The sequence below is a fragment of the Buceros rhinoceros genome, unplaced genomic scaffold (assembly GCF_000710305.1).
Source record: "Buceros rhinoceros silvestris isolate BGI_N320 unplaced genomic scaffold, ASM71030v1 scaffold2248, whole genome shotgun sequence".
Taxonomy (NCBI): domain Eukaryota; kingdom Metazoa; phylum Chordata; class Aves; order Bucerotiformes; family Bucerotidae; genus Buceros; species Buceros rhinoceros.
Window position 1 is genome coordinate 19,475 of NW_010424924.1, and position 25,590 is coordinate 45,064.

Genomic DNA, 25,590 nt, shown 5'->3' on the forward strand with positions numbered 1-25,590 from the left:
CATCAGTGGCTGCAGTCTTCATGACTTTGGAGCTGAGGATTTTGCTGAATATTTTATTCACTTTGTAGAACTGAAAGTTGAAAAGCTGGAAGAAACTTCAAAGTTCTTCCTGCGTGGGAATCTTGGGAATATGGAGATGCTGAAACAGTTCAGGAGTTAGAAGAGTTAGATTAGTCGTTGGATCATTGAAAAGCTTTTATACGCCATGACCCAAGTTCAAACCTCAAATTTCCTTGTTATTTTCCCTGCAGTTAATAGCATCACTAACTACTGGATTCCTTACATTGCTTCATTGGCCATATCAAAGGAAATGAAATAATCTTGAAACAGTTCCAGATACCGAGTTTGCAGAGAGGCCCTGTCTTTGCAACGGGCTTAGATTCAAAGAGCAATTTTTTTACTTTTGAGGCTCTTGTATCTTATCCCAAACATTACCAATCAAATCCAGTTTAGTAAAAACTCTGAACTCATGTTTTGAAAGGTAAATATCGGGAAAAGCCCCACATACTTAAAGTAGAAGCTACGTGTAAGGTGTGCCTGCCTGGGCTGCATTTAGCTGCAGTCATGTTGCCCACGATTTAGCAGTGTGCCTGCAGCTGACGGTGTTTATATCACAGACGAAATATAACGGCGGTTTTACTCTGTTTTACCAAGTTGCACCTGTTTGAAGATAGTATTAGATCCTTAGCCACTGAGAGCTAATGCATCTTTCTAAAGTCCAGTTGAAGAGCTGATGCTTGCCTCTTGGAGACCTCTTTCGCTCTCTCTGAACAGTGCTGTGCTTTCTTTTGGGTACAGGACACGGAAATTCTGAACACCGCAATTCTCACGGGAAAAACAGTGGCAGTGCCTATCAAAGTGGTCTCCATTGAGGAGAACAGTGCTGTGACAGACATCTCTGAGTCAGTCGAGTGCAAGTCCTCCGATGAAGACGTCATTAAAGTAAGTTCATGAATCTCAGTGTTTAATTATCACTTGCGTCCTAATTCTAAAATGTCTTGCTAATGTCCCCTCAAGTCCTCTGTGCACAGAGTTCATTCACTGCAAAAATAGCTCTGCTGTTAGTACTGCCTCTCCAGATGTATCTTGTCACTGTTCCAGCTGCAATTATCACCTCTGCAGCTGCATCAGAGGAATGGGTGGGATGAGCGTTCCCCAGCAACTGCAATGCAAAGTCGTCCTAGACGACTTCGCATTCTGCTGAGAGCTGTTTTGAATTAACAGCTTGGTTCTGCAGAGACGTGGCTAGAAAGCATTCACGTGACTAGTCCATCAGGTTAGCACTAGCAACCGAATGTGGCACAGCTACAAACACCAGTGGGTAGCATTGTCTTGAGGCAACGCAGCTCCTTCTGCTGTGGATGCACAGGCAAAGCCCGAAGGAAGCACACAGTTGTGCAGGGCGTCGGTACAAAGACAATACTCTGCACAGGTCCTGTCACACTTCCTACGCAGGACTTCCATGGTCTTTGAGCAAGGTCTATAAGCTCTTTTGAATAGGGACTTTGTTATATTAGGTGATTTTACAGCATGTAGCACAGCGGGCTTTGTGATGGTACAGAGAGAGCTGCCGGCTCTCTTGGGTGTGTAGTATACAACAGTAGTGCTGCTGCGTTATGTGTTACTGTCAGTCCGTTTGTAGGTTCATGGAAAGCAGAAAAACTCCTGTGAACTTGCAGGATCCTACAGTTTGCTGCACCATTGAATTTAAGTGGAAGCATTTATTATACCAATAACCAAGTAGGTGGGGAAGATAGTCATACTTTGAACTAATAAAGCCGTTAGAGAAGACTTTTACAGAAAGCTCTTCTTTCAGTGGATCCTTCAGAGCCAAACAAATCCCTCCAGTTTGCTGGAGCTTGAAGAGCTCCCATGTATCAGGTGCTTTACAGAGGTTTTTAATCTCTACGAATTCCTGTTAACCCTTTCCCTAAGGTAGCCACCTCACTACAAATCAAAGTAAAAGCTGGAATTTAGTTTAGTGATCTTCCTGATTGTAACTTTATTGGAAACCGCATTCCTGAGTAAGAAAATATACAAGATAACATTCAGAAATTAAATTCAGAGAAGGAGTACTGTGACCATCCAGATTAGCCATCTTGCTTAACCAGCTCACAAAATTTCACCAAATAATTGCAGCCCCGTGGGGATTTTTTCTTTCCAACAGTGAAAATGACCAGTGTTAAGTTCTTCCATTCAGAGGAAGATGCAGGTCAGGAAAAAAATACTTATCTGATGTATATTTGTTGTACATCACCAGATGATGCATAGAAAATGACAGCACAATGATTTCCCAAATAAAAATCTCTTCTGCAAAAATGACTTCTAGGTTTTATAGCTTTGAAGCATATTGGTCAAGGAGAAATGAAATTCCCAAATCTTACAAAAAGAGAGAGTGTTCTTGCAGTAATTGCAGAACAGCCTGGACTATTGCAGTTCTCCAACAGTTTGTTTGGAAAGAATGTTTTCTTGAAGCACTAAACCCTTTTATTAGCACTTGGGACCCTGCTGTGCTCTTCCCTTGTTTTCTACAGAAATAATTTATCTCCACTAAAAGGGTTTCTTAAAATGGAGCCTGTTTGCACTATTGGAACATTTCAGAGTGGCTTCTAGAAGCCTCCCTGTCTAGTCACTCTGAAGTTGAAGTGAAGCAAATAGCTGAAGGCTAACACGCAGTGTTTATTGGAATGGACGGGGGAAATTTTTCAGGTGTAATTTCTTTCTCTTCAGAAATGTTTTGGAATTGCACAGAGGATTCCCTATTCATCTGAGCATTTAGAAAATACATGCAGAATCTCTAGAAGGACACATCTGTGACAGGAGTACTAACTGGTATAAAACACACAGCTAGTTAAAAACCAGAGTGCAATCCTGAGACAAAAAGGTTTTATCATCTCGCCACAAAGGAATAATGTTCCAGTTTCCAGGCAATTTCTTTACGTGGGGAAATGAGGTTTGGGGTTCAGGTCAAATTGCCATGTTCGTACTGGTTCTGATTTATAAAGTTCTCGGAAAGCTTCAAGACCACAATAGGCCTTTCATCCTTAACTAACTTTGCAATTTCCCATCACAGTTTGATGTTAAATCCTTTGGATATACCATCCTCCTCTGCAGGACACTCTTCTGGAGACGTTGTTGGGAGAAACCTTTCAGTTTTAAAAGAAAAAAAAAAGAAAAAAGCCCTTGTCATCATCTGTCATGTCTGTTGGTGTCTTCAACAAAGCGTGTGTGCACGCGCTTACAGTTTGTGCTCCCGCGCACCTCTGTCACAGCAGAACCGAAACATGTTTACGGGTGTGAAAGCCCATAGTTTGATTTAAACAACAAACAATGAAAAAAAGGTAGTTAACTGATGAGAGCTATTTAATATTTAGCCATATTATCCTCTAGAGGGTTGCACAGCTATTTTTGTTTGATTTCAGTTGTGTGGCGTTTCGGATAATTTTGGATTCAGGCAAGCATAACAGAGTCAGGGCCGAAGCTGAAGATGACTGGTGCCATAATAAAGCACTTGGCTTGTAATATTTAGTCCCCAAATAAATAAGTGTCCATTTGTATGGCTCATGGAAAGAGCCTGAAGGTGATGTTTCTGCCCAGCAGTTTGAAAGGCCATCAGATAAAAGCTTATTGATATTAAATTTTACAGTGCCTTCAGTTTGGCTACAATTTCATTATTCTCAGTAACGGACCCCAGTGGAAATCTAAACTTAAGATAGATCTGCAAATAACACATAATAGTTTCCCCAGTGATAAGCGTGGTCTCGAGGCAGCTCAGGGCACAGTTTGTGTCCTGTCTTAATCTGCTGACTACTGCTCCTTTTTCTTTTTTTATTGTCTCATAGTTTCAAGTCTTTACTTTCAAATTTACAGTTGATTTAATGAACTTTAAAAGTCTTTGAATGCTCTAGACCTTCACACAGTGGTACACCTTTTAAAAGTGGACACAAAATTTATTATGGCACTAAAAATGAAGCAACCACCAAATTTTACTTTGCTAAGCTGCATTTACCGATAGGACCCCTACATCCGGATCCGTTAATAGGAATTGCAGTTGTGTGCGTAGGCTCCTTTTCATCCTCTGGAAATTCAGGTGGAATGTGGCTGCTTTCACTGGTGCTTTTGTGCAGTTTGCTTAAGAACAAATACTGCTCCGGGTACTCAGGTCACCTGGCTGCTCGAACAGAGGCGCTTTCCTGCTGTGAAGAAGAGCACAGATTCAGGAGACTTGCAACAGCATGTGGCGTTTCCAGTTTCCAAACTCTTGATAATGCTTATGATTTTTTTTTTCCGTTAAAATAAGCTGAGTTCAAAAACCTTCAGTGCTACGTGTATTTCAGGAGCTACTGTAAACATTTTGGATTTGTATTCCATCATTCCTGGATTAGTTTTTATCCCATTGCTATGTGATGGGATGCTGTATATACGGTATCATGTTCTTATTGTATTGTTGGTGTTTTATTTGGTGAATTAAAGCTGGATACTAATCTCAGTGTATTAGACTTGAACCGTCCTCTAAGGACCTTGTTTACTAGTTTCTTTTCATCTTTAAATGCCATTAATAGCTTTGAGACGTATTCAGATCAGAACATGGATTCGGATAATATTAGTCCACGCTTGCAGCTGCAGTGGTTGTCGCTGAAAGCAGAGGCACAGATCTCGGCTTTAAGATGTCCCTCAGTAGTTGTTAATGAACGGTGGGGCTCTTGGTTTTATTGGGACTGATGAGTAGAGGATGACATTAACTGCAGGTAAAGGCCACTGCAAGAAAGTTAGAAATTTCTGATAGGAGCTAAAATCCAGGACAGTGCCACAGCTGTCCCTGTCTTATCACAGTAACTTGAAACCAAACCCCAGATGAAAGCTACAGTGAACTGCTGAGGGCTGAAAATCCGGCTAGGGGGTTTTATGGTTCAGCTAGAGCTTAACAGCTAGAAAAGACGGGAACTGCTGCTGGTATCAACACTTTCAAAGCAGTAGTGATGGGGCTTCTAGACACCTGTCCAGATTACAGATCTGTTAACGGCCCAATCCAGTAATAAATAGCTGTGTACTAATTGTAGTCATTTATTTTTAAAATTGTGTATCTGGAACCATATCACAGAACCCTATTTACTAAGGAAAGTCGTCAGCACTTCATTATTTAGATGATACTTTGCTATTGTCTTGCACAAACCTTACAGAAATAGCTATGCTTCAACCTCTTCACTTCTGTAACTACAAAGAGATTCCACTGCTCTTCCTTGCTTTCCAGTATTTGCAAACTTGAAATGTGTTTTAAAACTAAATGTGGAAGCACTTTTTCCACTTCAGTAGGCAGAGGAACCACTAGTTAGTAGCATCCATAGATATTTTTATTTAAAGTTGAGTTGTGCCTTTTCCTGACAGTAGATTGAACGCAGTTCCAAGACGAGTGGCTGAACTACAGGCAGCTAATAGAGAATTGAATTTCTAAGCCTCAGTCCTGCACACTTTAAAGTGCTGCACTCATTAAAGCCATCAGGAAAGATCACCCTGAAATTTTAATGGTATGGGGACTTTCACTCAGGCTCCTTAATGTTTCATCATATTCCAGAAAAAAAAAAGTCTTAACAAAAATAAGATCTAAGGATGCCCTTTTATCATATTGTTTAGGCACCAAACAGAAAGATAGTTGCACTGACTCAAATTTGTAAAGGCTCAGCTCATCCCTAGATCCCTTTGAACCTTACAGATGTGCAGCCAAGAGGGAGCAAAACAGACGCCCAGGGAATGGTGAGATGGGGGCAGGTGATGACAGAAAAATTGGTGTGATGGAAGGCTGTGAAGTGTTGCTTTAGGAAAGTGCTAGTGGCAAAATACATCGGTCTGTCAAAACTTGTATGAAGATGTATGGAAATCAGGGTGTGACTGTCCTAACCTGGTGCACTGCACGGCTAAAGGTTATGGAAACGCTCAGGATTGTTAAGGCAGGGCCTAGATACCTGGAGTGCTGATCTCCACAGGGATAATTTAGCATCTGGTCCTTTTTCTATTGAGATTAAAGTGTTACACAGTGAGCATTACAGAGCAGAACTTGTAGAGACTCAGTGCTTCTGGCCCTAAACATAGCTTGGAGATAATTGTACTTAGTTCAGTGACACAGATATTGCCAAAATGTAAAAATTAGGTATCTCATAGCTATCTGTCGGGGGAAAGCTAACTCCACTCAGAACAAAGCTTCACATGGCATCTAAGGTTTCTTCCCTGTGCTTTCTTACCAGCCGCATCTCAGCATCTGGAGGCAGATAATGATGTAGTGGGTTGTAATGAAGTGTGGTGCAGATGGTGATTTCAAGGGGAACCAGTTTCAGAAGATTGTGTCCCGTTAGAAACCATGGCACGTCACAGGCACATTGTATTTTCCCTCATACCTTTCAACTCCTGCTGCATATGGCAGGGTAAGCGTCCAAACTTGCATTGCATTTCTGCACCTCAGCGAACACATACATTCTTCGTCCGGGGCTTTATTGCAAAGCCTTCAAGACTCGGAGGATTTAGGGCTTCACATTATGTTTTTAGTGCAGGTTAGAGTAGAAAATAAAAACAAGGGGCTGGCTAGTAAGAACTGTTTGTTCCTCGCAGCTCTCTTGATCAAGGAAGAGCATGAGCTTCCAATAAAAAGCTCCTGTGGTGAATATAATGCAATTGATTTATTGCTCATTTTTCACTTAGGTCAAATAAAACTCTATTTGGAGTTTGTTAGCTAGGTGCAACTGTTACAGAGCTGAGCATGCTGAATAACGAGGAGGTGGATAAACTTCTGATTAAAACAGGTCTCGTTCCTAACTCAACCCTATAAAACAAAGGGAGAAGTGAAAAGTCGCACTAGCTGGGTTTCCAGAAATCCAATGTGGTCTAATAGGCTATATTCCGTGCAGTCGCTTTTAACACGGTTTTATAGTTGTCCTGCAAGATTCAGTGAAAGCATGGAGGGGTCAATCTAAACAACAGCAGCTACTGCCAGTCCTCCTCCACTGTAATACGCAGGCAGCTACTCATGGGGGGTTGATGTGTCTGTCAGATACTTCAGCCCACACAGGCAAAATTGTAGCAGTACTCTTGATTTTTAAAAAATAAAGTAGTTGTGTAACTTTCTGGAAGGCATCTCGTAAGGTGCCTGTGTGTTCGTTCTCAGCATTGCAAGTCTTCCCTCGCTCAGCTCCAGAATCAGGAGCTGAAAGCTCAGTTCGTGTGACACAGCGCTGAGAGCCAACACCACAATTCTGCTTTTGCGTCCTGAGCTAGGCTCTCTGCACAAGGCTGTGGGGACACACCAGTAGGGTCAGCGCAAGCACGAGACTCTGTCACATCCTCTGCATGGTGCAGATAACAGCAAGGGCCGCCACAAACGACCTTCCTGAAGTTTACGTTTGGTAGCCGATGAACCACAAATGCAGTTCCTACTCACCACATCCTAGCAGAGCCTTGAAAGCCCTCAAAAGCAGAAGCTTTCTCTCTTTGTGAGTCCAAACCCAGCAGCCTATTTCTCTGATGGCTGCTCTTTCCTCTTCTGGTACTGTGTGTTCCTAAGATTTGTGTGAAACTGAAAAGCTTTAAAAACAAGAAAGAAAGTCACAGCATGGAAATTCCACCATTTTGCTGTTCTGAAGCCCTGTGACTTTGTAGGCTTTTATTCTGGTAAATCTAATATGTTATGTTATATTCTGAACAGAATTGCAAATAGAAAGTCCACCTCCTTGCCCTCCTCCATACTTTCCGTGGTCCTGTGATTTACTGGGATCAATATACATCAGCAGAGCAGAAAAACTTCAGAGGAGCTTTAGAAAAACGAACACATTTCTGTCAGATGCAAATAAGACGTATAGACCAGCAGTATGTGGAGCTTTCACAGAAGGTGTTGCATCACTAATGCATACCACTACTCCCCAAGCAGTCACCCTCGCTGGAGATTGAAACTCAAAACTGACATGGTCTGAGGTACTTAAATTCAGCAGTAAAAGTTGTAAATACCTTTGCCATCACATAATATGCAAAAATTTCAAGGGCAGCTGAAGAAACTTCTAAACCATATCCTTGCAGACTTCTTTCCCTGTCATCTCATGCCTTCATGCAGTTCATTTCCTGCGTTAGTGATGTCAGCATGGAGAACCCATACATCCCAAATGACAAATCAAAGCAGAGTGGCAATAACAGTGCCTCCAGTTGCACCAAAAGTGCTTCAAAATCAACTTCAAAGCTGCAAGATCAAGACCAGGAAAGTAAATGGGAGAAATAACTTTAGTCTTGTGACAGCTATAGCTGTGACGGGTTAGATAAGCACTTTTCTCCAGACCTTTTTGAGTCAGAAGAAATAATGGTTTGCTTCTCCTGTCCTTTTCTGCCGGTAGCTGTAATTTACACATTGTGAATTTGTCTATTGTAGATACATACTGTTAGAAAATGACACGCAAATGATACACATTGCAATGCTCTCAAAGTTCCAGCTACTGTCCAAAGTGTGTGGATGGACTTAAAAGTCCCTGCACTCACGCTGAGATCCTGCTTTGCCAAGCAAGATATTTGGGGCCATACTGGATATATAGGCTGGCACATCCCTGGTGAGGAGGAGCCAGACTCTCTGTTCAGCCCCATTTTCAGAAATTACGTGACTCCAGAGTACACCAAACAAGACAGATTTTGGTTGAGGTGATAATGCGAGCTGCAGAGAGCTCCTGTGGCTCAGTGCAGTGACAGTTCAGCTTCAAAAGCTGGTCATTTGGGAGCAAATAGATGCCCTCCAGTCTCAGCTGGCATTTTGTGCCCCTTTTACTCTCTCGGTTCTGTCGCAGTGAATGATATTCAGTTAGTTAAATGTACTGCTTCTGCTCTGCAAAGCTGCCAGCGAAATCTTTGTAATGAGATTAGATAACGTACGGCCTTTTCCCTAAGAAACGCTCTCTAGCTTTGGGGGTTTTCTACTCCGCTTTGCTAATCTGACTGCTGATACTGAAACTGCAGACCCTGCTCCGCAACGAGAGTCCAAATTGCTCTCGAACTATGGCCCTGGTTTTACAGAGTTTGCCTCTTTTTCAGCACTTGGGGCTCAATTCCCTTCTTAGTGCAGGTTGCTGGGGACTTCGCCTGACACTGATTGCAGGGATCGAAACTGCATTTGGAACGTGGCAGCTGTGTATGAGCACAAAGCAACACCAACGCACAGGCAGTGTTACCCCTGAAAACTGCAGACAGGCAGTCCTAAGAGAGGCTTGAAGTTAGGCAGTTATTTAAACGTCAGATCTGCCCTGCCCCCTCATCCCTGTTTCCAGAATGGGAGTAATTATTCCTCAACTATTTCAAGAAACAAATTCATTCTTTTTCTTTTGGTGGGACGTAGGTAAAAACGTAGCTCAGGGTTATTCTTGCATGTAATATGAAAAATCAAGCTTTTCCTTTATTAAGATGACAGTCTTAGCAGTATAAGTCTGCATTACCCTATTTACCTTTATGCTGTATTTACCTTTATGCTCGCTCTGTAAGGGGAGCTTTCGGCTTCACTTTCTGAGTCGCTGCACCCAGCCTCAGCTGTAGGCTGTGGGAACGAGGGGTGGCTCCACAAGTCAGCGATTAGAAACTCCTCTAATGCACACTTCCCTTTTAAAGGGTTCTCTAATAGCGATGCAAAGCTGTAAATATCCTCCCAGAGATCATGGAAGAGCTCAGGTCTAAAGCTTCAACTCTTATCACAGTTAAAACAGTTTAACGTGAAAAAATGAGTAGTATGGACCTTGAGACAGCTTCCATTTTCCAGTAGTAGGTTATTGATTATTCAGGATTATGCAGCCAGGCATTGAAATCTGTCTTATGAAGCAGTTACCATCATCTAACGTTCATGTAGCAGAGAATTTCCTTGAAGTATTAAACCATAGTGTTTAATTGGAACCAAGGCTAGAGAGCTATATAGTCTCTCTCAAAACCTCTAGAATTTAAAGGAGGATAATTCCCTTGCTACAGAGGATGTTGCTAAAAAAAATTTTGAAGATATTCTATAGCGAGGACATGAATTACAAAATTCTAAAGGATTGTCCGAAAAGCTTGTGGAATGATTATCACTGTCCGATGTTTTCTATGTATTATGTGTCGGTATACTGGATGGATATGTTGTTCTGGGGCTCTGTATTCCTTAACGGAATGAATGACTTTGCTCACAGAGCTTAACCTCCACGAGCTTCAATTGCCCTCCTGGTATGTAAGAGTGATGATACTGAGCTGAATTACTAGGAGTGTCATGTATTTGAAAAGTGCTGAACATCACTGTTCTTTACTAATTATCCTGTAGATTTTTTTTTCATTGAAATTGAGATTCCTTTAAGAGAGACTGGAAAAATCTTTTTGCTCATGGAAATGCTTTCATTAATATCTAAACATTTATGTAACCTTTGAATATTTTAGCAACATTTACATTAGTATAACAGAAATGAGTGAATGGGTTTACACACCAAAATACACGATTCTGAACCTGATGAACACAAGCAGGACATCTGCCATTATCACATCTCTTCTATTCAGTTGTAAAGTTCTGAGACATTAATTAAGAGCAAACCACACAGACTTCTACCTACAAAATGGATTGATGTCTCACAAATTTTCAGTGTTCATAAACTTGACAGGATTGACATATTAAAAATGTCTCTTTTTGCCCTTCAGAACTGTCCTTCAGAGAGTGGGCTGATATCTCCGGAGGTGAAAACCACGAGGAGAATAAACAAGCTTAGACTAGACTAAACTCACAGAGGCAGTACCTCTTGTTTATTTTTAGGTCTTAAAGTTGTTCTTTCCGCTCCTGTGTACAGTCTTAGCTTGTATTTGACATGAAATTTCTCTTCTGTAAACTCTCTGCCTCCACCAATAACTGAATGAAGGAATCTGCAGCAGAATTTAACCCAGCAAAACCAATACTCTTACAGAAGTGCCAGCTGCCCCTTTATGGCTGCAGAGTCCAAGGCAGTATGTTGTCACATCCTTTGTGGTGACTTTAAGCAGCTCATGCTCCCTTCTTACAATTCTGCAATGAAGAGGTCACAGTGGGATCAAGACCTTAATCTGAAAGGAGTAAGTAAAGGAAGACCCAGAGGTTCTGCATTTGACAGGTAACGGTGCTAGGAATCTCCTTAGCATTCACTGCAGCTAATCTGTTCGTTACCAGAGGGAGAGGTGTGTTCACTCCCCAGATCACAAAGTCACAGAGTGCCATAAGCATTCAGGAATGACTCTCGATTTCCAGGCAGTAGTTTTCTCTGTCACCTCAATAAACTGTAATTTGCTGCAGAGAGCATCTCTCCAAGTCATTTGGAAACACAATGGCATTTGTTACAAAGGAGCACAAAAATGTAATTCCAGGAAAAAGAAAGGCCAAGAAGAACAATCATGAAATGGCAGAATCATAGAATAACAGTTTGGGTTGGAAGGGATCTTAAAGATCATCTAGTTCTAGTCCCCCTGCCATGGGCAGGGACATCCTCTGCTAGAGCAGGTTGCTCAAAGCCTCTTCCAACCTGGCCTTGAACACTGCCAGGGACGGGGCATCCACAGCCTCTCTGGGCAACCTGGCCCAGCGCCTCACCACCCTCATGGTGAAGAATTTCTTCCTTATGTTTAACTTAAATCTCCCCTCTTTCAGTTTAAAGCCATATCCCCTTGTTTTATCACTACACTCCTTGATACAAAGTCCCTCCCCATCTTTCCTGTAGCCCCCTTTAGGTACTGGAAGGCTGCGATAAGTCCCCGTGGAACCTTGCCTCCTCATCTCCCCTGCCTGTCTTTCCTGCCTTTTGCTGTCTACCTTCTTTATTTTAGTTCAAAGGTTTTAGTTTTTAGAATTTAGAAAAATAGAAAAAAAAGGGGGAAAGTAGCTGAATGCAGCTTAATAATGAAAGAAACTGCTGAAATAACATCAGAAAGCTCTTTAAAATGCAGAACTTGCTGATCTGCTATGCAGAACAGAAAAATAAAACAATCGCTTAAAGGTGGTGGCTAAGCAGGCTTTCCCTTCATCATCTCTCACTTCTGATGCCAAAGATAAAAAGCACTTTCAGAGGGAAGATGTTTTCATAGTAAAAGCATAAATACTACAAGAGATGAGAGACAGATCACTGTTCACAGAGTCTCCAGCTTCTATTATAAACTTCCTTAGGCTGCTGTGGGCAGGACTCACAGCTGAGAGACAGTCATTGTACTGCTCAGTGACCTTCCAGAAGCATTGCAAAACCCTGGAGGAAAACAGAGAGATACTTTTATCTACCAAAAACGCTTAAACAAATATACCTTTTAAATGAAAAAGAATTTGAGTGCTAAGATGATGCAGTTTATTTTATTACTCTTCTTAATCTCTCTCTCCTTCCTCCCTGATTTCATGTGACAGTGATTTAGGTTGTCCCTACCCGTCCTGTGTTTCCATCTCTTTTAACCCCAGAGGAGAACAGATCAAAACAGTTTTGCCAAGTTTGTGTTGAATATCTCCCAAACCAAGTTGACTGTGATACAATTTCCATCCTAGTTAATCTGAGCTGAAGGGTCTGTTGTTGCATCACGTAACCCCTTTCTTTCCGAGGGGTGTCCGCTTAGCAGATCAGACCTTTGATGTGCCTTGCTGGTGCTGTGAGTTGTAGCAGAACTGGTACATCTGGATTTGTTACACGAGGCTAAGAAATCCTTTTTTATTTATTTTTTAAGTGACACTGTGAGAGACAAGGGCAGGGGAAGCAAACCCACTTGCTCTCATACTACTAGCCTGCTATTCTGCTATCAGCTTCACTGGGATGTGTTGCTTGCAGAAGCTGTAGCCTGTGGCATAGCTTTAATTGAACATTTCTTCAGAAGGAGTGTTCTTAATGCTGTACGTAGGGACAGCACACACACACTGTGAAATGAGATACTTTCTCCCTTTCATCCCCTGTAAGGCACTAGTTGGGAAGTCTGTTGCCTTTCTTCGTCAAAAGCAATCAGTGTTGCTTCAGGAATGGACACCGGGAAGCACAGGAGTTAAGAGCGTACAGTAGTACAATACGGTGTAAGCTTTGCTCCTCCTGTACTCTCTGCGCACTACCTCTTTATCAGAAACACAGGACAGAAGAAAGAGCATGTGCAGGGACATTAGCGATGCTTGTACTTGGTGAAAAGAGGAATGTTCTTCTTCAAGCAACTCACAGAGACCTGCCACTGTTGCTGATGGATGTCCAGTAATAAATACTACCCTGTAGCAATTTTAACGGCTGCGTGGTAGCTGCAGCAGCCACCTCCTTGTGATGCTGTAGATATTGTCACATATTTGTTTAGCCATTTGTTTGTCGCAAACCTGTGAAGGCATATAGCAGGTTTACAAATACAGATGGAGATTGGATCTCAGCCCAGAACCTTTTAGAAAATGCAGTTTTGCTACTATTTTTTAATGGGTTTTTCCCTGACAGTCGCATTTGGTCTGTTAGTGATAACACTGGGATTTAGATAATATTAAATTGTGTATCTAGACCAGACCTGGTCAGTCTGAATCTGAGCAGGTTATCAGAAATCTTTGATCAGCGTGTGTGTGTGGTTTACTATGCACATAAATAAGCAAAGTGTACAACTGACTCAGAAAGTTAATTCATTTGTCTTTGGGATGAACTCCATAGGAGTGAACAGGATGGAACCGGCTTCAAGATGGCAATGGCTACTGCTCCAAGCAGAATTAAATTAGATCTATTAACAAGCCTCCCAAAAGCTTCTGCTCAAAGGAGGAAAATAGGGCTAAGGAAATAAGAGCCATATCTGAAACTGCTTTGTCAAATGTTCCAAACATAAGGTCTTCTCCCCCAGGCACATTCGCTACTTCCCATTTGGCTCTAGAAGTTGTTCTGCGCAGCCAGTGCAGCGCAGTTCTCTGGCTCTTGCTGACCAAGGCTCCCTGGGTTGTGTTGTTCACACCAGTGGGGGAAAATGGACAGAAAGAGTTGAACTGGCTTTCTTGGGTTTACAGAGGAAGACAGAAGTTAGAGGCTATGTCAGCCAGAACTTTCTGGTACCCTGAACTTCATTGAGGATGTTGTGCCATACGTAACATTCATATGTGGTATGTTATTGAGATGTGAATTACTTTTAACTTCAGCCATCTAATATTTGGTCTAAGATACTTCGCAAGGTCTCCATCTCTGGTGGAGAGACACAGGCAGTTCAGGGAGAGGGGTAGTGACCCCTCATCAAGGGAGGAAAGTCACCCACTGTCCATTCCGGTTTCCATTCAACTGAGACAGCAGCAAGACAACATGCTTGCGTTAGGCATCAGCAGCTCAACTACAGGAGCTGAATGCCCCCAGTCCGTCCCAGCAGCTGTGTACTGCTCTGGGCAGAAATGCCTCTGTGAGCAGGGAGCCAAAGCTGCAACGCCTGACATGTAGCCCTTGCTTGCCTGAGCAGCTGGAGTTATTTTCACGAGAAACCTTTTCATAAAGTTTCTTCTCGCAGGGTGAAGCTGATGGAATGGCCCCAAAGGAGGAAAGAGCAGCCCACCTAGGAAAGAGTTCTAAATTACTACATGGTGTGATAAATTACATTGTGCACCTCTGCTGCATAGTACCTTTAGATCAGAGCAAACAGTCATTCTGAATCAGCCTAGTGTCAACTAAACCCTTTCTATATTGCCATTCAAGTTCATAGATGTAAAAATAGGGCATGCCATTCACAGTGATAAAATTAAGATATTTCTGCCACCTTCAGTTGTCTGAGATGGTCTGAGGGAGAAACCTAAACAGATGGGTCAGGCATTGTATATGCAGTACTGCTGTCAGTCATCAGAGCCCAGTTACAGCTCAACCCTCTTAGGAATGAGTCATAGAAATGTTTGTGCTAAGTTCTCTGAAGATTCCTTTTGCAATCTCACCATCAAATATTTTCCCAGAATGTGAGCAGTGCCTAAACCTCACAGAGGATACAAATGGGATGAGTGTGTCAAACTGGGAACAGTTTAGCTCCTGTATCTGTGGTCGCAGAGGACATCCATCTGTTCCGTTAGCCTGGGGACATAAGCACTTCCAGCTGATAATCTTCATTTGAATAAATTTATATTGGGAATGGGAATGGGGCTAAAAGGGAGCAGATGATAATATAAGTATACGTTCAGGTGGGGAGATGCATTGCCACCACTAACGATACTCATTATGGGTGATGAAATAGAATTCTGACGGGATGGGAGCAAGAGCAGGAGTCGAAGACATCTGCTGGGTTTACTGTTAATTTCTGCAGACATACCAGCTCGTTTAGTAATGTAACAGCTCCCATTGCTAGCCACTTAATGTCTGATTAATGTGCCGGAGGATTTCCCCAGACGTTTATAACACCTTTAGGAATAGATATGACAATGACTTTATCACATGGAGTCACTTCATACTATCTGCATCCCTCTTAATGATTTATATATTCAGGAGTGATTTTATCACTAGTACTCAGTAACGTAATAAATGAGAAAACTCAATGGTCTGTAAATTACAACATTGATTAAAGAAGTGATTACTGATATAACTCTTACATGACTATGATAATGCTTGCTTGTATTTCAGGACAGCACTTACATGTTAATGATAAATCTACTGCAGTGTTTAGAAATACCTTACAGCTTTAATCAAAATGTAAACATTTATAAACAGATGATATTTATTGTGGAGGAAATCAGTAGACTCCAGTTACTCTTCAGTGGACAAAATCAACTCCAGAGCCAGCTTTGTCTTGACCACTGAAAGCAGCGTCACCCCCGATAAGTACCTTCATCAGGGTAGAGCATTGATTTGCTGCTTGCCTGTGTCAAGACCTCTTTTGGTTTTTTGGGTTCCTCTTGACCAAGCTGTGAAGGAGCCTTGCTCATGAGTTCCACAGCACTGTGATGGGCTAGTGGCTGTCTGCATAACAGAAAATCAACCACCAGCTTCATAAATAGCATGCAGGCTTTAGGCATCTCCAGCATAATTTGCCTCCTGAGCCAGTGAAGGATTTTTGTGTTCACTGCTCCTGTTGTAAAAGGCCATCATTAACATGCATAAAGAGAAGGGAGCCCTTTTTGTTTGGTTTTGGTTTTGAGATGCCAGGGTTACCCTTTGAGCTTGGTTTGTCACAGTGACTACCTTTTCTTCTTTCTCTCTCTCTTCCTCCCCTTAGGTTTCTGACAGATGTGACTATGTTTTTGTCAATGGCAAGGAAATGAAAGGCAAGGTGAATGCGCTGGTGAACTTCACATATCAGTATCTGAGTGCTCCTCTGCAAATCACCGTCTGGGTTCCACGCCTGCCTCTTCAGATCGACATTTCGGACACAGAACTGAGCCAAATAAAGGGCTGGCGAGTCCCAGTTGTTTCCAACAAAAGGTGGGTTTGAGTTGCTAAATTTCTTGCGTGTTTGTGTAAGACAAATGGAGTTGATTTTAACTCTCTGCAAGAACAGCTGAAGGACCTGCACCCAAAATGCAGCATCTGAGGAACAGCATACTGGAATCCCCAGCTTTGCACCAGACATCTGCAGATATAATAAAGCTTTCAATATTTGTGGGAGTTTTGCTTCCGTGCATGTGTCTGTCCTGTGCAACAAGAGAGTATAGTGTGGTGCTCTGGTAAGGTCCACTTGGAGAGTTGTTTTTTGGACGTACCAGCTTGGATAAAAAAGCGGTATAGTCCATTTGTACGGTCCCTCCTCATGCTAGGTAGCCGTGAATTAGCAATGGTCCGGAAAAACAGAGGGGAGGGCTGTATTTAAGGGGGTGCTCTCCATTAGCACTCTAATGTTAGTTTTCACTGATGTTCCTGAAAACATTTCTTAATGTTTCCTTTTCTTGTGAAAAAAGACCTACCAGAGACAGTGATGATGAGGATGAAGATGAGCGGAAAGGAAGAGGATGCACTCTGCAGTACCAGCACGCCATGGTGCGCGTCCTCACACAATTTGTAGCTGAGGGTTCTAGCCCTTGGGGTCAGCTGAGCTACCTGCTGGGCTCAGACTGGCAGTTTGACATTACAGACCTGGTGATGGATTTTATGAAACTGGAGGATCCTCACATCGCCAAGCTGCAGGAAGGCAGGATTCTGATTGGACGGGAAGTAGGAATGACAACGATGCAGGTACTGTGCTCTAGACTGCCATGTTCTGCCATTCCCGTAGAGAAGTTCAGTCCGGTATGGTGTTCTGCTGTCCTGACGCTGCTAATGAAATCACGCTGCCTTTTCAGTGCTCTGCCATTTCATTTCTGTGCATAAAGCTTTGGGATGATGGCCTTAAAAAAGGATTTTTTAATTGATCAGCCTTTTCCTAAGTTGATTCTTTTGTGTTTCTTCAAAGGTTTTGTCTCCTCTGTCTGACTCCATCCTGGCAGAGAAAACAGTGACTGTGCTAGATGACAAAGTGACCATAACAGACCTTGGAGTCCAGCTGGTGGCTGGGCTTTCACTCTTTCTTCAGCCAAGTGCAGCAAGCAATCGGGCTATTGTGGCTACAACTGTTGCTCAAGAGTTGCTTCATACTCCTAAGCAGGTAATGTATTTACTGCTGTTGCCTTTCGGATGGGGCAGTGCTTTATCGACATGAAGTACAGATAATAATTTTTAACAGGTTAGAAGTTAGACTTTAAAGTATCGGTACAGCACATGGCCATGGCAATTGCTTTCCTCTGGAGGTTCTCCAGGAATTGTCTTCTCGTTTCTTCCCTTCAAATACAGATTTAGGCTGCAGTAAAAGTTCTGACTATATTAAAGTTTATAGTATTTACATTTTTAATACCCTTTCTTTAAATGATGCAACATCTGTTCTTTTTGCCACACAGGCGGTATTTGGACAGTGATCCTTGTTGGCTATTGAGCATGCCCTTGTTTTCCATGCCAGAGAGCACAGAGCTCTGCGTGTCACAACAGTTTAATGTTTTGAAGAGCTATAAAATAGAGGCAGAAGATAGCCAAATGAATTTCTTTTCCCTCCTGGAGTCACAGGACAAGCCAGCTTGTCTCTCACTGTATTTTTCACATGGATTTTGGGGGGTTCATCATTCGATTCATATGCTGATCCTACTTAATTTAAGCCAGCAAATTCCTCTCTCTGTAAAGGGAGTCTTTCAGGTCACAACTCTCATGGAAAAGAAGATCGGAGAACACCACCAGATCAAGGCAAATAGTTGCTCTGGAACATTGAAAACGAGGGTCAGTAGCAGTGGAACAAGCTACTGTTCATTGCTCTTTCAGTCAGTTGATTTGAAGAGAGGGACTGGGGACCATGCAATTAAATCTATCCACGGCTACTCCGCTCACAGAAACTGTATTTCATCTCACACAGATAGGGAGAGCTCTCAAGTCAAGTTTTATGGCCCATTTTCATGATTATTGCTACCTAATTTTCTGGAACATAAAAATAATTTAGATTGTTTTATAACTTAGTGACAGGAAAATGTCCAAACTAGAAGGACATGCTGCCCATCTGTTCCATTTACTGCATCCTGTAAACATAAGAATCTTACGTAATTAACCCATTTATACCCTTCTCCAGGGCTTAGAAACCACGTCTGACAGATCATCTGCAGACAAAGACTGTAATAGCGAAAGCTAAGCGTGTCTAACCCAATTCTGTTATGTAGGACAGAGCACCAGTTGTCCTGCAGCACCATTGGAAGAATCGTGGATTAGGCTGCAGATAAAAGGGCTTGTGAATCCGGAAAGACTGCTCAGATTTATAGATGATCCTGAGTATGCAAAGATATTTATCAGCATCAGGTTATGGATATTATGACAGGGCATTTCAGTAGCGCACGACTCCTGTTGTATTATGGCATGGCAATATGACGTGACGTGTCATATCACTACGAGTGGCAAGTTATGAAGTAATGCCAAAGTAAAGATGTGTAAACATGGTTTGTTTTGAAATTATTTTTCCCAGTATCTGTGTTACGGAATGGTTTCAGTGAAATATTTTGTTTAAGCTAGTGTTCTTCCGCGAGACAATTTCAGCTTCCTCAGAGTGGCACATTTCTGATACAGAAGTGACTGGGCATATCAGGGTCTCATTCTGAGCAATGCCTTCTGCTGCTGGTACTGCTGGGCAGAGTGGGGTGCTCTTGTCCCTGCTGTGCTCTTCCTGGGCCTGCAGATAGCTCCACTGCATCATGCTCAACGAAGATACTGACAGTGAAACAGGAGGCATGAGAAAATCAAGCACTGTTTTCTCAGTAAAAGAAGTTTAAAGTCTGTTGTTTCTTCTCTGTACTCCATCTGGAAAAAACCAGGACCTACACTCTATTTAAAGGCAGTGGAAAATGTTTTCTACACCAGGGTCTGGAACACCCAAGGAAATCTGGTTGCTTAGTAGTAGTCCCAAATTAGTCCGTTTTCCCCACTCCTATCATGGTGCCTCTGTCCCAGTTTCCTGCAAACGTAAAGCATCATGTCCTTGTGGAATCCCACTTCAGGCTCTGCATTTCTTCCAGCTCCTCCAGTCTGGAGCCTCCCACTCCCCTCGCCTCTGCTTAGCTTCCCACCACCTCCTCTTCACCAGGAGTGAGAGAAGTGTCCTGCCTGCCTCCCAGCTGAAAGATTTGCTGGGAGCATCACTCCTCGCTTTGGGCGAATTGTGAGGGTCCGTTCCTCAAGCACTGCGAGTGTTTGTTGTCCCGATCCTGGTCGTGCCGGGTCTGTGTGGACCCTGAGCACAGCCCCTAGTTACCGGGACGCTTTGGTAGCGCCTTCGTGCTGGAGGCCTGAGCTAATTCTGTGTACTGTGCAATTCACTTCCTACCCCCTTGTAAGCCACTTATTTGTTATCAAGCCTAAATTGTACTCAGCCTATAGACAGGACTTGCCCAGCGAAGGGCTGTTGAAGAGAGACCTTAGGGACTTTGCATTCACATCACAAAAAAAATCCAAGACCAGAATAGATTTCACATTAGCAAATACATTGAAGGAAATAGTCTTACCTAGGAGTGGCCTGGAGAGTCACACATGTCTTTTCCTTTCATTTGCAGTTTGATGAAGGATATAACATTTTAGTCACTTGCCTTTAGAAGAATTAATGCCAATGTAGATATGCTGTGCCTAAACTTTGCAAGAAGTGACTCATGATTTGGAGTGTATCAGCTCAGGTCCTCACTGAGCTCGAATTTCAGGAGGCAAGTGCTGAGTGTTTTCTGAAAATCAAGCTCTTTTGAAAGATGGTGTTTTTCAAGGGGACAGCCCAAAATTAAGCATACACTTGAATGTTGCAAGGACTTAATTATTTATGTGTGTCTTTCGCTCTCAAACAAGTTTATAAAAGGCCGAAATAACTCATGCAAACCTTTCTGATGCAACTGAAAACCAAAACAACCGTTAAGATAGCTGAAGGTTTTATTTTTGACAGCGTTGATCGTGTATGTCTCGGCATTGTTGTATGGAAAAAACAGTCAATGCATTCTTAGCCAAATGTTTTCCTTGGCTCCACTCTCACACCTTCATTAGCCAAGTTTCAGCATAGATTAGCAAACGTCCTTGGGTAGTTGGTGCTCTGGCGGGCACAGTATTGTCCCTAGCGGATTAAGCAGTACGTCTGTAGAGTGTGATGGAAGGCATGAGGCATTGCACAGATTGTGCTGTTACAGACCTTTCAATATCATAGGAGTGAATATAGTATTTTTGCTGTGACTTTCTTTCAATGAATATAATGACCAAAACGTTTGATGGTTCTATGACTAGATTAGTTCCTTGGTTATAATGATCACACCATGTCTGCATAAGTAACACAAAGCGGCCAAAACACCAGTCCTGAAAATACTTAGCAATCTAAAGGAGATAAGCTAAATTTTTTTTTTATCTTGGATACCTTAAGTTAGATAACTTTACCTATGGTTGGGTAACTAATTACCTGAGGTGATTAGGTGACCTTCAGGGATGCTGAGCACATACATTCTTCTTTTGGTTTTTTTTTTTTTTTTAATCAGTGGGGAGCTCACTGGCACTGAAAAGTGGATGAATTATTTAAGTGCCTAAAGATAAATACAGGTTGACCAACTTTTCAATATCAAAGGTGAAATATCTTCTGAAATTTGGAAACTGTAGCTGTGAGCAGTCTATTTTTAGTGGCCATCTGCTCAGGTAGGAAAGCTGTTCCATGTAGCTTGCTGACAGTTGTTAAAGACAACACTGCCATCCTAAAGGCTTGTCCAAAATGTAAATGAAAGAAAACCTACAGTGTTTAAGTGTTTTCTGATCTGAGTGAGCTTCAAAGACTTAAATTTCAGCTGGCTCTGCAGGGAAACTCAGTCATATCCCAGCTCTTTCATCACTGCAGGGTATAGCATGTGGTCTAAATGAACTGAAAGGGGAGAGTGAAGAAGAAAAACTGAAGTCTTGGATAAACAGCTGTGTGTATTGATATATCTCTTAGTGATACTGGAAAACTGCAGAAACGGGAAAACACCGATGTTAGCACTTTTCAGAGGTACGTGTGGCTCCTCTTGACATCGGTGAGAAGACCCAACCCCGTGAGGTCATCTGTAACCTCAGGGAGTGTCCTCCATGATGTCTGCTCGCACTGTGCTAGGAGGTGAGGGTGCCCAGCGCCACCTCAGTCAGGACAACAAGCTGGAGCTACTCACTTGTCCCCACCTTTTGGACTGACACGGTACTGTCCGGTTTAGCTCATGTCCTTCATGCAGACTAGTTCTGAGAGTTCACTGACATCTCACAGTTAGGTAACAGGTATTAGCGGTATTTTTATGGTGTGGATTCTTTACCCCATTCTGGCAGTATAAATCACACTTACATTGTCTTTTTATGTCTTCTTTAAACTGACAGAGCAATGGAGTGGCTCACAGGTATGACAAAGGAACTAAGCGGCACAGGGAAGAGAGAAAGGATGTATTGTTATGTAACGATCTGAATTCTTCCCTTGCAAACACAAGCAAATTCCAATGCAAAGGAATGTCAGATTAGCAGATTGGACAAAAAGGGGGGAAGAAACACAGCAGGGGAATCCACGGTTTGAATTAAGGTCTGAGTCTTGGCCGCCTTTCATTTCCACATCATGACCATCAAGCCCAATTTTTACTACACAAGCCACAGGCTTGAAAATAAATGCACATGTAATACTTGGATATTTCATGTGATGGAATGACTAGGGAAAACCATTTCAGCGTTCAAGTCCCCAGACAGAACAATCGGAGCTCGACTAATAGAAGCTGATGAGAACAGTATGCCCTTGCCTTTCTTTGTCTGGGGGAGGGATGTGTTCGTTTTCTGCAGAGCCACCCAGCCATCTATTCCTTTCCTTTGGTGTCCTGCCTCACTCCAGGACTCTTGCAGCTGACTCCAGCAATTGAGGGTTTATTCATATCCGTGACATCACAGTCAGTGATTACAACTTTGTCAAATTCTAGCCATTTGGGCAGAGGTTTTCCGTGCTGGCTACCTCTAAACCTGAAAGGTGCCTGAGAGCAGTTAAGGCATAAAGGTGTCAGGATAAGAAAACCAAAGAGGGCTGTGGATATCTTGAAGAAGATAGGGAAGAAGAATATAGGGCTCCTCATACGCTTCCTCTCCAGTGTCTGGACAGAGACCCCAGATCCCTCATGTTGTACCACCAATAAAACCTACTTGCATTGTAAGGGCCCTGATCACATCTGGGGCTCTTCAGCACTTTCTCATTCTGCTCTCCAAAGGAGCGCGCTGCTGGCAGACAATGTCAGGCCTGTCATATCCTTTACAGAGATACGTGCCTGGAATGAGGCTGGTGTTTTTGCCTTCCATAGGTTGATGAAAACTAAGTGTATCTCACACAGCTCCCCAGTCGTACACGAGGCTGTCCTCCTCTTTTAGGGAGAAGGAACCAACGAGGGTGTTGAATTGCCAAAGGAGATGCATGTTTTTCTTTCTGCACATATCCATGAAAAAAAAATCCTTTACTTTCCCTCGACTGGGTTTGTTCTACTCTAGATTCCTATGATACAAATTTAGGCTGTGCCCTGCAGCTTTGTGTTTCTGTCTGTGCAGCCATTTCAGGCTTGTTTCTCTAATGAAAGATCTGCTGGTTTAATTTCCTTGCGCAGTTCCCCTCTTCCCAGCTTCTGAGCTTCCCTGGCTCTGTTTCAGCTGTTTGAAATGCGTTTGAGTCACCAAGAACTTTGCCTTCTTTCCTGTTGTGCCACAACTTTCTTTTCTTCTTTCAGTCCCTCAAGAACTTGCTGATAGCACTTTGGAAATCAAATATTCATTACGGCCCAACCTTCAGCACAGTTAAATGCCCCTTGCTGTTTTCATTGAAAAGCTTTAAATTTAACTAGAAGGGTAGCAATTCCCTTTGTTTGTAACCATAGCAGAACAAATTGGAACCAATTGAAAACCATATTAGGTTGTAAATTTGTATTATTACTGGACGTTAACAGGTCGGCAATGTTTTTCCCCGATGGTGATTTTCAGCCCAGTTGTTCTGATGTACCCAAGTGTAAAGTTATTAGGGCCATCTGCAGTCTGGGAAGAAAAGAACTTCAGTTTTGTGTGAAGTTGCACTCCGGCAATCTGCCCGCGCATCTGCTGGCTAAACAGGCAAGGCATAGATCAAATGAAAAAATAAAGAAATCTCCTGCAAAGAAAGCTACTGAGACGTGGAGAAGTAAATATCTTTATCATCTGGATGGGATTTCAAATGGCAAAGAGCTGACCTCTAGCCTCGTGTTTGCTTCTAATGATGACTTCTAACAGTGCTACCTGCAGAGAACAAAGGCAGTCCAATTAAATCCAGGCCATTTGTATTTTTATCATAGAGATCATACCAGAATCCCCATCCTCCTCCCCTTGACACAGAAATGCAGTGGACTTTTTAATTAACTCAAGGATGAAGTATGTTCTGCTTAAAACAAACCTTTCTCCATCAAAATGGCAATTGTTCCCTGAGTCATTTCCTTTCAGGTGAATCTTCTGCTCCAACCATTTTTCCAAGATACTGTGGTAGCTCCTTATTCCTGCTAAGATATTTATGGCTTGCTTCATTTGACAGCTCCCTGTGACACCCGTGCATGGGGAACATGAGGAAAATAAGTGTTCTGTCAAGTGCCTCTAGTCATTGTTCTGGTTTGTCTCCTTCAGCTGTCGTATGACAGGAATGACTTTCTTTATAAATCATGTAAATTGTAGCTTGTTAATGGGTGCTTTGGTATTACAGACATCTCATATCAATTATTTTGTATGTTCTTTTGCAAAACACTTGCAGGAAGGATAACAGCGGAACCTTTAGTGAAAAATGTGACCAATTTTCTGCGCCATCAGTTGAAGCTTGGTGTGCTTTAAAGGCAGTGCAGAGCCATTGTCTCCCATTTCCTCCAGCTGCCGTTCAGAGCTGAGAGACTGATGAGCTGCAGTGGGTTGAGGTGTTTTATTTAAGACCCTGTCTTTAACCATATCCCTCTCCTTTCAGGAAGCTGTAGTAAGCACCTGGATTCAGTTCAGTGACAGCTCTGTTACTCCGCTGGACATTTATGACACTAAGGACTTCTCCCTTTCTGCTGTATCGTTAGACGAAGCTGTTGTCTCGATCCACCAGAACACTGCCTTAAAATGGCCAGTTGTGGCAGCAGAAGGTGAAGGTCAGGGCACGTTAATCAAGGTGGACATGATGATTTCTGAAGCCTGCCAAAAGTCCAAGAGGAAAAGTGTCCTGGCTGTGGGGAATGGCAACATCAAAGTCAAGTTTGGCCAGAATGATGCAGACTCCGATACAGGTGGAGATTATGATGCTGATGAGATTGAAAACCATGCTAGTGACCGGCGGCACAAAGTGTCAGATCAGGACCGGTACGGCCAGGATGGGCGGTATTATGGTAGCTCTTCAGCAGAGCGAGAGGAAGGCGCCATCAGGAAAGTCAGCACCACAGCAAAATCCGTAATAAAAAATAAAGTAGTTAAAAACAATAGGCTGGATGGTGGCAAACTCTCGGACGATGGCCAACTGCAGAACATTCCTATAGACTTCACCAACTTCCCTGCTCAAGTAGACCTGCCAAAAGGCAATGCAGGCATGGAGGAGAATGACCTGGTGCAGACACCTAGGGGCCTTAGCGATTTGGAGATCGGGATGTATGCTCTGCTAGGGGTCTTCTGCCTGGCAATTCTAGTCTTCCTAATAAACTGTGCAACATTTGCACTGAAGTACCGTCACAAGCAGGTTCTGGTGGAAGGACAGACCACCATGACCCATTCCCATGACTGGGTCTGGCTGGGAAATGAAGCAGAACTGCTGGAGAACACAGCAGATGCATCATCTCAGCAGGATGAGCACACAACTGTTATTGACCGAGGCTCAGGTTGTGAGGAGAGCAACCAGCTCCTCAATGGCAGTGCTCAGAAGAACATTCAGAGCCAGGTCCACAGGTGTGCTGACTCAGGGGGCAAGCTTGGAAAGGAACAGAAAACTGAACCTTTACATTCACCGACATCTAAACGGAAGCGGGTAAAATTCACGACATTCACTACCATCCCACCCGACGATGGTTGTCCTACTGTCAACTCAATCCTAAGTAGCAATGATGATGACATTAAGTGGGTGTGCCAGGATATGGACCTGGGGGACTCCAAAGAGATACGAAACTACATGGAGAAGTTCAAAGACAAAGTGTAG

General features: G+C 42.8%; 1 protein-coding gene across 1 annotated transcript; it reads left to right on the top strand.

Moving 5' to 3' along the window:
- Positions 1-804: 804 nt before the first annotated feature.
- On the top strand, positions 805-25,590 carry LOC104497666 (transmembrane protein 132C-like). Its single transcript, XM_010140941.1, has 6 exons — positions 805-942; positions 16,138-16,343; positions 16,817-17,090; positions 17,308-17,499; positions 24,391-24,895; positions 24,941-25,590. The coding sequence occupies exons 2-6, from the start codon at positions 16,180-16,182 to the stop codon at positions 25,588-25,590; spliced, it is 1,785 nt and encodes a 594-aa protein (XP_010139243.1). The 5' UTR covers positions 805-942; positions 16,138-16,179.